The 14,153-nt window shown below is 36.6% G+C and overlaps 1 protein-coding gene across 1 annotated transcript in view; it reads right to left on the minus strand.

The window, feature by feature from the left end:
• The window catches only part of LOC150107767 (ATP-dependent RNA helicase DDX19A-like), a 273,572-nt gene that overhangs the window by 19,383 nt on the left and 240,036 nt on the right, over window positions 1-14,153 (minus strand). Inside the window, exon 10 of the mRNA XM_090392182.1 lies at window positions 196-387. Coding sequence (XP_090248308.1) covers window positions 196-387 — 192 coding nt within the window. The remainder of the gene's footprint in view (window positions 1-195; window positions 388-14,153) is intronic.

Here is a 14,153-nt window from a genome sequence, read left to right on the forward strand (position 1 = left end):
TGATGTCTTTACAACATTACAAGACATCCAGTTTGCAACTTTATTCCTTCATGAAAAACAGGAAGTACCAACTTTAATAAGAGAAAATGTGTCCACATGCGAATATGACAAATATTAGACACACCTTTATAACTTACTAGCATCATTTACATCACTTCAATTTCATAAGTAATAAAAAAATTACTAAATACTTACCAAAGTGTTCTTCAATAGCTTTTAAAAGTTTCATGCTCCTGTTCCCATCTATCATATTTACAGCAATTCCACATCTACCAAAACGTCCTGTTCTCCCAATTCTGTGTAAATATGTTTCAAAATCTGCAGTACCATCTAACTTAACAGGAAGGTCTAGATTTACAACAATTGTTACTTGTTCTACATCAATGCCTATTAATGAAATGAATAATCAAATTTAAAAAAAAATTCTATCAACTTGAAATCTCTAACTTTTAAAAACAATTTATAAGAATGCATTATGCTAACTAGTATTTTAAAATGCATCAATTCTCATTAGCCAATTCCTGAAGGGATGTATAGGATGCTATGAAAGTACCTCATGATTAACTCTTTCTTTTAAGGTTACACGGTGATCAGCATTCATATTAATTAAATTAGGGAAATAAAACACACGTGTTAAAAAGATTATTTTACTGATTACAAATAAAATAATAACTTTACGTTTCGACCCCTGTATTGAGGTCATCTTCAGAAGGATACATTCAGAAGTATAAGAACAAGCTACATGCTGTTGCACACTAAACAAGTAAATTACATCTACGTTGTTAACTAATCTTTTTTCTAAGCCTGCCCTCTAGTGGAAAAAAATAAATAAAATAAAAATAAATAAAAATAAAAATAAATAAATAAATAAATAAAAAAACTACAATAAACTCTGCTAAAGTCCTCATGCTAGGCTTCTTCTGGAATTATACAGTTATATTACGATTATCTTCTGGATTTGTCCAGGTTGCTTTCGAATGTTCAGGGAAAAAAACTTCACTGGGTCTTGTATTGAGATTTTTCTTTGTGGTTGCTATGAAGGTTGTAGATGGGTCCTCCACATTCTTGGGATTGTTAGACCATCATTTTTATTCAGATTCGGATCATGTTTGAGCATTTCACATGCTTCCTTGAATTTACGCTCAAACCAGGTTTTGGTGCAGTGTAGGGACTTGGTACCTTTCCAGTCAATTCTGTGGTATGTTTGGAGTGCATGGTCAGAAAGGCCGGTTTTTCCAAAATGGAGGTATTTTATGTGACGTTTGTGTTCATCCTTTCTGATTGGGATGGTTCGTCCTGTTTTCCCTATGTACAGTATGTTACAAGTGCAATCTATTTTGTAAACCCCCGGGTGGGCTAAGTGTGGCAGGGGATCCTTGGAAGAATTGAGTAGGTGCCTTAATTTAGTCGGGGGTTTGAAGGTGGTTTCGATGTTGTATTTGTGTAGTGTTCTGTCTATTTTTTCTGAAATGCCTCTAACATATGGTATAGCAATAGCATTCTTGAAATCTTTTTTTGTTATTAGTGCTATCTTTGTGGAGGATCTTGTGAATGGTTATTCATGACTTATTTTTCACGGTATTAACAACACCACAAACACTTTTATCAACAAAGATGTTTTATTAACGCTAATATTTCGCTGATTTTCAACTCAGCATCATCAGAGCACAACACAATGTAAACGCGACAGTGAGTGAGTGAAACAATATAATTGCAAAAGACAAAAGATATAAAGTCCTATTTTTGGCGCCCTCTAATGGGAAAAAAAAAAAAAACAGCAGTTATCCAGGAGTTTTTCTTAGGATAACCGTTTCCCAAATTTTTGGCAAATTAATGCAACCATATTTGTTAAGGTTGGGAGAATTCTTCAAAGCCATTGCTGACTCAAAAAATAATCTTTCAGATCTATAACGACTCCTAAATAGCAAATTTGTTTTCCTCCATCTAATCCTGTGTGAAGGAGTGTCCAAAGCGTGGTCTGCCAGTCCTGACTTGCCATAGTAATAGTCGCGAATGTATCTTTCATGTTCTTCCAGGCAGATGTTCACTGATCTTCCTGTTTGCCCATAATAGGCCAAATCACAGTCACATGGAACTTCATACACTCCTGGGTGTGCTAAAGGGTGAAGTTTATCCTTTGGTGAGCGGATCAGAGTTTCCAGCTTGACATGAGGTTTGAAAGTGGTGCGAAGGCCATGTTTCAACAATACTTTGGCTATCTTTTCCGATGTACCTCTGATATAGGGAATAGAAATGGTCATGTTGTATTCTTGTGTATTAGGGGAGGGCAGAGTAATGGGCCTATGTAGTATTTTATCTATTTTGTAGAGATTGTAGCCATTGGCTAAGAATGTATGGCGCAGGTACTGGAGTTCAGTGGTCAGAGCTGTATCGTTAAAACAAATGGCTCTGGCTGTGTGTGTAAGTGTTTTTAAACTTACATGGGGGAGGGAAATTCTAAAACAGATTAATGGTACTGCTATGGGTTCCCCCTCTCTCCCCCGTTAGCAAATTTTTACATGGAACACTTTGAAAACAAAGTACTTACCACAGCTACATACAAGCCACAAGTGTGGTTGCGCTATGTAGATGATGTGTTTGCGATCTGGCCCCATGGACAAGACACTTTGGATGCTTTTATCACCTACCTAAACAGCCAACACCCCCAAAATTCACTTCACAGTAGAAAAAGAATCAAATAACTGTTTACCATTTCTTGGCACATTAGTCACCCGCCTTTCAGATGGATCACTATCTTTTTCTATTTACAGAAAGCCTACACACACAGGAAGATACCTACATAAACAATCACATCATCATCCAATCCAACAGTACGGCATTTTAAAAACACTTACACACAGAGCCAGAGCCATTTGTTCTAACGATACAGCTCTGACCACTGAACTCCAGTACCTGCGCCATACATTCTTAGCCAATGGCTACAATCTCTACAAAATAGATAAAATACTACATAGGCCCATTACTCTGCCCTCCCCTAATACACAAGAATACAACATGACCATTTCTATTCCCTATATCAGAGGTACATCGGAAAAGATAGCCAAAGTATAGTTGAAACATGGCCTTCGCACCACCTTCAAACCTCATGTCAAGCTGGCAACTCTGATCCACTCGCCAAAGGATAAACTTCACCCTTTAGCACACCCAGGAGTGTATGAAGTTCCATGTGACTGTGACTTGGCCTATTATGGGCAAACAGGAAGATCAGTGAACATCCGCCTGGAAGAACATGAAAGATACATTTGCTACTATTACTATGGCAAGTCGGGACTGGCAGACCACGCTTTGGACACTCCTTCACACAGGATTAGATGGAGGAAAACAAATTTGCTATTTAGGAGTCGTTATAGATCTGAAAGATTATTTTTAGAGTCAGCAATGGCTTTGAAGAATTCTCCCAACCTTAACAAATATGGTTGCATTAATTTGCCAAAAATTTGGGAGACGGTTATCCTAAGAAAAACTCCTGGATAACTGCTGTTTTTTTTTTTTTTTCCCCGTTAGAGGGCATCAAAAATAGGACTTTAGATCTTTTGTCTTTTGCAATTATATTGTTTCACTCACTCACTGTCGCGTTTACATGTGTGTTGTGCTCTGATGATGCTGAGTTGAAAATCAGCGAAATATTAGTGTTAATAAAACATCTTGTTGATAAAAGTGTTTGTAGTGTTGTTAATACCGTGAAAAATAAGTCATGAATAACCATCAATGCCTAAGCTTATCTGTTAGACTTATGAATGGTTTTTATACTGTATCCATTTTTATAAAGGTATGTTTGATGGTCTCATATTCATGGTTAAGAGCTTGTTCAGTTGAACAAATGGTTTGAGCTCTGTGTTCTGTGTTTAAGGGTGCTTATAACCCCTAGTTTTTGTGTTGGGTGGTGATAGGATGTTTTGTGTATGTATTGGCCTGTGTGTGTAGGTTTGCGGTAAACTGAGAAGGAGAGACAGCCTGAAGGAAGACGTGCGACAAGTGTGTCTAGGAATGGAAGAGAGTTGTTTTTTTCTATTTCAATGGTGAATTGGATGTGTTTGTGCTGTTTGTTCAGGTGGCTAAGGAATGTATCTAGTGCTTGGCAGCCGTGGGGCCAAATGGCGAAAATATCGTCGACGTATCTAAGCCAAATTTTGGGCTTTAGGCACGCCGATTCTAGAGCTCGTTGCTCAAAATCTTCCATATAAAAGTTCGCTATTGGTGGGGAGAGTGGAGAGCCCATGGCGGGTACCTTCTTTTTGGAGGTAAAAATTGTTTTGCCACACGAAATATCCGGAGCGGAGTACGTGGGCAAACAGGGCCGTGATGTCATGTGGAAACATGTTCTGTAAGAATAGGATAGTATCATTGATTGGGACATTGGTGAAAATGGAAGTTATGTCAAAGCTGACTAATAGATCTTGGTAGTTGAGTGTAATATTTTTAATTTTGTTTATGAATTGTTGTGTATTTTTTATGCAGGAAGGGGAATGACCAACCAATTCCTTGAGTGTGGCAGCTAATTTTTTTGGCTAAGTAGTAATTCGGACTGTCAATTCCTTCCACAATAGGACGTAATGGCATGTTTGTTTTGTGTACTTTTGGTAGGCCATAAATTGTTAAGTTACATAGGGGAAAACAGGATGAACACAAACGTCACATAAAATACCTCCATTTTGGAAAAACCAGCCTTTCTGACCATGCACTCCAAACATACCACAGAATTGACTGGAAAGGTACCAAGTCCCTACACCGCACCAAAACCTGGTTTGAGCGTAAATTCAAGGAAGCATGTGAAATGCTCAAACATGATCCGAATCTGAATAAAAATGATGGTCTAACAATCCCAAGAATGTGGAGGACCCATCTACAACCTTCATAGCAACCACAAAGAAAAATCTCAATACAAGACCCAGTGAAGTGTCCCCCCCCCCCTTGAACATTCAATAGCAACCTGGACAAATCCAGAAGATAATCATAATATAACTGTATAATTCCAGAAGAAGCCTAGTACATGAGGACTTTAGCAGAGTTTATTGTAGTTTTTTTTTTATTTATTTTTATTTATTTATTTTTATTTATTTATTTTTATTTTATTTTATTTATTTTTTTTTCCACTAGAGGGCAGGCTTAGAAAAAAGATTAGTTAACAACGTAGATGTAATTTACTTGTGTAGTGTGCAACAGCATGTAGCTTGTTCTTATACTTCTGAATATATCCTTCTGAAGATGACCTCAATACAGGGGTCGAAACGTAAAGTTATTATTTTATTTGTGATCAGTAAAATAATCTTTTTAACACGTGTGTTTTGTTTCCCTAATTTAATTAATATGAATACCTCATGATTAAATTTGTATCATTACTAAAACTTTTTGTTAGGAAGCTCAAAACAAAAATTTTCAGTTTCAATAAGAGGCTAGTAATAATCAATTTGTTATCTATTTGTAAGAACTCTTATAGTTTCATATCTTATATTTCAGTCTTCTAGGGCATTTCTGAATCAATCCACATAAATCTCGGTCTTCCTACCTCTGTATCTTTTCCTTACCATCCTGACATTAAAAACCTGGGTTTTTACTTCAGCTTTCCTCTCTCATCCTGTTTAAAGTCAGCTATACCACATCAAATCAGTTCTGCTAAAGCATTTTTAAATGCTAATGTTAGATCCCTTCCCAATGTCTTAATTTTTCATATGACTTTGCCACTGAAGCTATCTGTTCACTCTCTTAACTATTCTCAGACATCTCATATTTTTCGTCTAGTCTTTGATTTATAACTTTGAATTTTTAATCATCAGATCCATAAATTAAAAATGATTTGAACACCATTGTGTAAACTGCTGATTTAATATTTTGATAAATTTCTTCCTTATTCTATATAAATTTATTCATCTGGAACCTCATCATGTCAAGTTTGCTTGTTCTATTATAGTTTCCAAATTTAATCTGCCAACTTCAATAAAAATTTGTGCCTAAATAGCCAAAATTATCTACTTGTTCTCTAAGTTCTGCACTGAGAATGAAGTTGTTTTTCATGTTCCTGTCTATTTTCATAGTTTGATCTTCTTTTTTGTTAACTTGCATATCTAACTTGTATATGCAATTATTCAATTTAGTTAGTCTTGAAGACTTGTACTAGATTTACTGAAGAGTATAACATCCTCTACATAAAGTAAAGTGCTGAGCTGAATAGCTCCAAAGGTGCACATTATCTCCATCTGGAGATACTGTGCACCCTTGTCTTACACAGGATTTTATATTAGTATTACCTCCAAACCCCTAAGGAGTCCAAAGACTCATCATGGGGAGGTTGAACACTCAGACACCCAATAACTGTCATAACTTGTCTTAAACACATTCAATGTTCAAGCACTCACCACCCACTCCAGCAATGCATTTGACTCGTTCACACCAACCAAGCAAAAAATCTCCTTTCTGCTTCCTTACTCACATGATGGTTACAGTTTCCAGAAATGACCACTTGTTCTTGCATCACCCATTATCTATCTGATAAACTCCTGTCAAACTTATGTCTCAATCATATTACCCCTCTTCCTATCTGCCGAGCTCTTAAGATCACATTCCCTCAATCTGTTTTTATACTCAATATTCCAGTCATCCTGAGGAAGTCTTAATCATTCACACTTCTACGCTCTCTCCAATGTTTCTTTATCCAGTATAGCCAAGTGACCAGATCTATGCAGAAATATAGTGGAACTATCAACTTATCCTTACAGTGTTCTTTGAATTACAGTAGCAATTTTCTAGGTAATCCTTATTACTTTCATGATGTATCATCTGACCTTCAATTCTTTATCCACGAGATCTGAAGATCCCTTATCTCATTCATCTCCTGAAGCAAAGCTTCTCCAATATAGTAAATCCCATTCCTTCACATAACTTTCTGCTTAGCAACATTGAAATAACATTTCAGTTCTTCAGCTCAAAGCACTAACCTATGCAAATCCTCTTGTCACTCAGAACTTCCTAATAATACTTTTCCTAATTTAGCATCATCACCAAACAACCCCATATTTCCTTTCACACCATAACTATAACATTGATATGTAAGTTAAACAACTGTGGTCTCAGAAAAGTACCCTGTGATATACAACTAGCAACCTTCCAATTTTGTTTTGATTCTTCCTCTTACCAGAATTTTGTTGAACAACCAAGCCAGTCAGGGGCACTGCGAGTTTTTTTGAACATTGATGTAATAATTGATATTGTACATTGATACAGAGACTTAGTTTATTCACCCCAAAATCATTGGAATAAGTGAAACATGGTTGAATGAAGATGATATTGTAACAGGGTTAGAAATGGAAGGGCACAATATTTTCTATAAGGATAGAAAGGGCAAGAAGGGTTGGAGAGTGTTGCTGATGATCACAGGGTAATTAAATCCACATAAGATAGATATTCTTATTGGCTTAAACCAAAATATAAAATGGTACAACATCACAGAATTTCATGCAAGCTAGGGTGTCGATCAGTTAAACAAGGTCCCAGTGACCTTGTTTAACTGATACAAAAAGTCAGCTACCGGAACAAATCCTGAAACATATGCCAACTCAACATCACCACAGTTCAAGATTGGTACTAGTACTATCAAAACAAAAAAGCCTGAAGGGCAAAGAAATGAAGCTAGCTGACAAATCGGATAAGTACCAGATCGACATAATAGGGGTGACTGAAACAAAAAAGACGAAATCTGATGAGATTTTTCTGAGCAATAAATACAAAATGTTATATTCAGGCACAATCAGAGAAAAGAAGGTGTAGCTATAGTATTGAACACAAAATACAAGACTAATCTTTGTGAATGGCAACCAATATCAAGAAGAGTGATGTTGGCAAATAACAGAATGGGGAACTGGAGAATGAAAGTTATTTGTGACTATGGTTCCACAGAAGGTTCTACTAAGGTAAAAGGTAGAGGAATTTTTTGTGGCGTTTAGAGAAAGCAACTGACACAATGAAAAATGAAAAGTTGGTTCTTGTTGGGATTCTAAATAGCAGAGTAGGAAATGATTCAGACATATAAAAATATTTTGGGAAAATTTGGAGAAAAGAGCAAAGCTAATAATCATGGCAAATACATGTTGGATTTCTGCCAAGAACATGGACTGGTTATTATTAACACAATGTTCCAACATAAAAACATAAAAATGTGCACAAATTCACATGAAGAGAAGAGGCAAGGAATAAGAAAATCTTATTGAGTCTATTATTGTTGAAAATGATGTTTTCTCACTGGTGCAGAACACTAGAGTGTACAGAGGATTTGAAATTAGAAGTAATCACCATTTAGTCTTGAGCAGGATAAAATTATTATTATGCAAGATCCCATGGAGTTAAAAACTCATCTGAGAGGTCCTTTAATCATACACACAGCTCATCATAACGTGCTAAAAAAAACCTGCTTCTCACTCCCCTACTCACACTCTCTTTATACAGTTTACAGGGATGACCTCTGGTTCTCCCCTTATTATATTCTATAACAGCCTTATTAACATCTAGTTTGTTCAACTCCCCATACACCTCTTGCTCACTTATCAACTTCTCTCAACCTCTCCAGCATTGATTCTATACAACCCTTACTAAATTGTAGTTCTCTGTCATATCTCCCCCTCTTCCTCCTATCCACAAGACTCTGCAAATTGCATCTTCTCGATCTTTCTTCATATTCAACATTCCGGCAGTTAAAAACTGTCTTAGTCGCCTCTGGACCCTTTCCACATCTCTTCGTCCTTCTGAAAACCAGGTGACCAAATCAAGGCACACCAGTCCATGTGTGGCCTAATCAAAGCCTTATACAATGGAACAAGAATCTCCTACCTCTACAAGTCAGTGTCCTCCACATCATTCCCAGAAGCCTTTGTGTTGTCTTCACAATTTTGGCTATGTGTACCCTAAATTTCAGATCCTTATCCACTATCACCCAAAGATCTCTTATTTCTTCCATCTCCAACAATATATCCTCACCAAGCATAAATTCTGCATTCCATCTTTGTTTTCCAAAATTTAAAACCTTACATTTTGCAACATTGAACTCACATCCCCATTTCCGTGCCCAATCACTCAATTTATTCAGGTCTTCTTGCAAGGCCACAACATTGTCATGGTTCCTTCCAACTTTGTACCATAGCCAAACAACTGAATATCTCTATCGAAATCTTCACCAATATCATTAATATAAAAGTTAAACAGTAATGGTCCTAACCCTCCCCCCCCCCCCCCGAGGCACACCACTAGTAACTTTCCTTTTCCTGGATATCGCTCCCCATACATAACATGTTGATATCTATCAGATAGCCAGTCTCCAATCCAATGCACTAATCTACTATCCAACCCCATTCGCTCTAGTTTGACTATCAAGTTATCATGCGGTAATCTATCAAAAGCCTTTTCCAAATCTAAGTGTATTACTGTCTGTCCAAGGAAGCAGTCACATTATTGTAATAAATAAGTATATCACTAAAACATAACCTCCCTTCAGAAAATCCATGCTGTCCATCAAAGATAATACTATTGTTGTCAACCCAATTCTGGATCCTAGTTCTCAAAAGCTTCTCCAGAAACTTAAACAGAACACCTACCTGTGTGTCAGGCTCCATCCACCTATAGTTTAATGCTTGAGTTCTATCACCTCCTTTATGAAGTGGCACAATTTTGCCCTCCTTCCACCCCTTAGGAACTTGACCAAGTGCACGACTCTTTTTTTTTTTTTTAATACGAGTCAACTCCTCAAGGCCAGTGTCAACTCCCTGGCACATTCCTTCAGAATACATGGTGATATATTATCAAGTCCCACAGACTTATTAACATCTAGTTTTCTCAACTCCCCATACACCTCTTGCTCACTTACAGTGAATCTCTCCTCCCCATCATCAACTGCTCTCAATCTCTCCACGAAGTCACATTCACAAGACTGAAAGACCTTTATGAACTGCTCATTAATTATCTCCACCAAACCTTCCAAAACAGCTGTCATTATACCATTTTCTAATATCAATGTCATCCTCCAAAATCATTCTTTTGCTGGCTATATATCGAAAGAACTCCTTAGGATTCTTTTTGGCTTGATTTGCTAACTGCTGTTCATACCTCATTTTAGCTACCCTCACCAACCAAGTCACCACCTTGCCTGGTCTTTGTACTCCAGAGGGTATTGGTTATTTCCACTTCTCTTATGCTGCCTCCATAATGCCCTTTTTCTCTGTATTGCATGCTTAATTTCTTTATTCATCCATTTCACACCTACCTTATTTAACCTTCTCACCCTTGGAATACATTTAATTCCAAGGGTGAGAAGGCATTGCATCTACTAGATAGTTTTTGAAAATACTCCAAGCTGCAGTGATCTCTTTTCCAGCTAACTCCTCATTCCATGCTGCACCTGCAAGCTGTCTCCTGAGCTCTTCATAATCACTCCCCCTTGAAGTTTCACACATACCCTTTTCTCACAGAGGTCCTCACACTGCTGGCAACCACCCAGGTAATGACCTCATGGTCACTCTCACCGATTGGTGGGTGATTTAACACCTCATTTATAATTACATCCTCTGATGAGATGCCCAAATCCAAGGCCCTCAATCCTTGAGTGCCCTCTGTTACATACTGTCTGAGGTAGTTATCCCTCAAAAACTCAAGAAATTCATTTTCTTTACTTCCAGTTGCTATCTCATCATTCCAGTCTATATTGCCATAATTAAAATCGCCCATAATGATCACTCTTTTCTTATTTGCTTGGTCATAGATTTCATTAACACTACCATCCACATTACTTGGTCTATAACATCCAAACAAGTACTTCATTCCAATCACCTCTATCTCACACCATACTGCCTCAAAACCACTGGCACTATTTCCCTCTTATGTCCATACAAAGTAGAGATGCAACTATTTCTCTATCATCCAGCTAAATCATCTATCTTCCCCTCCCTTTTTACCCCTTGTATCCTCACGAAACACATCTCATCCTTCCATCTCTATTCCTGTCAGGATGCCATCCTCATCTAACCATGTCTCACTTATCCCAATAATTTTGGGTGAAGAGACACGATTAGTGCAACCATTTCATCTGCCTTGTTTCTTACACTTCTAGCATTTGTATATAAACACAAGAGCTCATTCCTGTATCTACAGCTAGTTCCACTGATACCACTCATTCAATGTGATCTCTCCATGCTCAACTGGGGCCATTTCCCTTTCTGCTTATTCATTTTAGAACCCTCTTCAATTCCAACTGTTTCCTCTTGATCCTAGGTCATCCTATTCCTTTCCTGTCTACACATACTCTCACATCCTCTGGGAGCATCCACCTTTCTAATGCTGTGTACCTCTGTCCACCCTGATCCTCCCTATTCCTCTTGAACATCATTCTCTTAATTTCCATACTCATGCCACTCACTTCCTCATTCATAACCACCTCTTCAATCTCTCCTGCTCTTCCACATCACTTACCACTTGATCTGATTCATTCTCTCTACTCACCTCTCTACCTTGCAGTGAAATTGAATTTCATATTGAAAAGAAGAACATGTAAGAAAGTTTTAAAGCAAATAAAAGTTGAGCAGCTCTCAGATTTGAACTATAGACTAAAATACACATACAATATTCAAGAAGAAATGAATGAGTTTGAGAACAGGAGCCAAACTTGGAGATTCACTGGCAAACCCTGAATAAAACATTGATTCAGCAAGAGAGGCATGTGGTGAGGTTATCTGCAAGATAGAAAAATCAGAACTCCATGGTGGGCACAAGAAGTAAAGAGGCAGTGAAGGAAAAGAAAAAAGCATATGAAAATTTCCTAGCAAATAAGAGAGCTTGTGCTTTTAGAGAATGCATTGACAAATGTAAGAAAGCTAAACACTGTGTAAAACTAGCTAAACAAAAGTCATGGGAAGATTTTGGAAAAAACTTAGAAATAAATGTCAAGAAGCTGGGAAATTTTTCTGGAGGCTGTTGAAAAAGCTCAATAATGGAGGAAGGAGTGCCGTGAAAGGAATTAGAGATGATAAATGTGACATGAAAACTGGTGAAAAAGATATCCTTGATGTATAAAGTAATCACTTTGAAAAATTACTAAACAAAACAATCAGTGACAGCACAGTAGTAAAAAAACAACTCAACAGGCATGCAATCAGGAATACATATCCATACGTGAAGTAAAAAAACACATCAAAAGTCTGAAATGTGGAAAGGCAGCTGGAGTAGTTTTGAACAGAAATACTCAAGTATGGAGGTATAAAAGTCTTATAATGGCTGGACGACTGTATAGTTCAGAAGGCCTGGACAGAGGGATGATTTCGAGATGATTGGAGTAGAGCTCTCATACTACCCATATATAAATAAAAAGCGGAATTAAAACTGAATGTGAGAATTACAGAGGTATTTCTCTATTGAGAGAGTAAGAGTTATGCAAGTATACTTGAGAAATGGTTGAGAAGGATTGTGGAAGGGAATCTTGATGAAGAACAAACTGGATTCAGGCTAAATAGAAGCTCTCAGGATCAGAATTTCACTTCACGACAAATAGTTGAGAAATCATGGGAATATAACAAAGATCTGTATTTAAGTTTTGTAGATCTGTAAAAGGAATATGACAAGGTGCCAAGAGAGAAGCTATTCAATATGCAATGGTTATATGGTGTCAATAGAGCATTCTATCAAGCAATACTTAGTCTTTATTTGAGTTGTAAGTCAGCAGTTAGAATTGTAAGATGGTTTAATGTTAAATATGTAGTCACACAAGAATGTACATTATCCCCTCTGTTATTTATTATCCATAATGGATCAAGTTATGAGGGAAAGTGATATTAAACCTGATATCTGAATTGGAGATGTTAATCTCAGCTTTTTAGTTTAAGCTGTTGATGTTATACTTCTACATAAATCAGCTACAAGTCTGCAAGATTCCCCGACTAAGCTGAAAAACTCTTGAAAGAGATTTGGTGTGAAGGTCAGCAATAACAAGACAAAGATAATGAAAATAGGCAGAAGTATTGAAAATATCAACTGCATTGCACATGGAAAACCTACAGAACAAGTAAAATATGAGACATTTTATTTGGATTTATTATTGTACCATGATTCTTTATAAATATATGACAATTGTCTACACGTTTTGTCAGCTTAAGTCTGTCTGGCTTCTTCAAGTCAAGAAATGGGTACACTAACATTAAATGCTAAAAAAGAATGAAATGACAGTAAAATTAATGAAAATTAAAATGACGCATGACATTAAGAGCATGGAGACTTAGTCCTTGTTTGTAGATCGTGTTTTATAGTTTTTTTTTCAAAATTGAGTTCTGTTAAACATAGTGAATTTATTAAGCTTTTCCAAATGTCTTTTAACATCATGCCTTGATTTCTGTTGAGACTGTCTCCTGTCTCTTTTGAATAATATTTTTTGGGTAACCATTTTTGACTAGAGTTGTAGATATGAGTGAGAACTCATCAAGAAGATCTTTTTCTTCTGTGATGATATTTGTTGCTCTATTTGTAAGCCTATGTATAATGCTAAGTTTTTGTGCATAATGGTGAGTAGATTTAAAGTGAAGATAATGTCCAGTGTCTGTAGGTTTGCGGTAAATTCTGAGCTTGATTTGTCCATTCTCTTGTTTTTTTATTAGTACATCCAAAAAAAGTAATTGATTGTTATTTTCCATCTCTAATGTGAACTTAATTTTTTGGTGGAAAGAATTTATTTTTTGAAGTAACTCATGTAAGGCATTTTCTGTGTCTTTCCAAATAATGAAGACATCATCCACGTATCTCCACCAGACTAATGGTTTTGGATTTAATTTGGATAGGATGTCAGCTTCTAGTTTTTCCATGAACAGATCCGTGCATGGTGGTGACAAGGGACTGCTCATGGCTAAGCCATCAACTTGTTGATACAATATGTTATTTACTTTAAAATAGTTTTATTTTAGATAATGGTGGAAAAGCTGAGCAATGTCGTTTGGAAAGAGATCTTCTATGATCTTAATCACTTCTTCAACTGGTACGTTCGTGAATAATGACACTACGTCTAGACTTGCAAGTATATCTGTATTTGATATGTTGATACGTTTTAATCTTTCAATGAAATGCTTAGAATTCTTTATAAAGGAGTCTGATGTCTTCATTTTCTCCTAGTAGGTATG

The sequence above is a fragment of the Typopeltis vanoorti genome, chromosome 4, assembly GCF_054136105.1.
Source record: "Typopeltis vanoorti isolate ZY-2024b chromosome 4, IOZ_Tvanoo_1.0, whole genome shotgun sequence".
NCBI classification, from domain to species: Eukaryota; Metazoa; Arthropoda; class Arachnida; order Uropygi; family Thelyphonidae; genus Typopeltis; species Typopeltis vanoorti.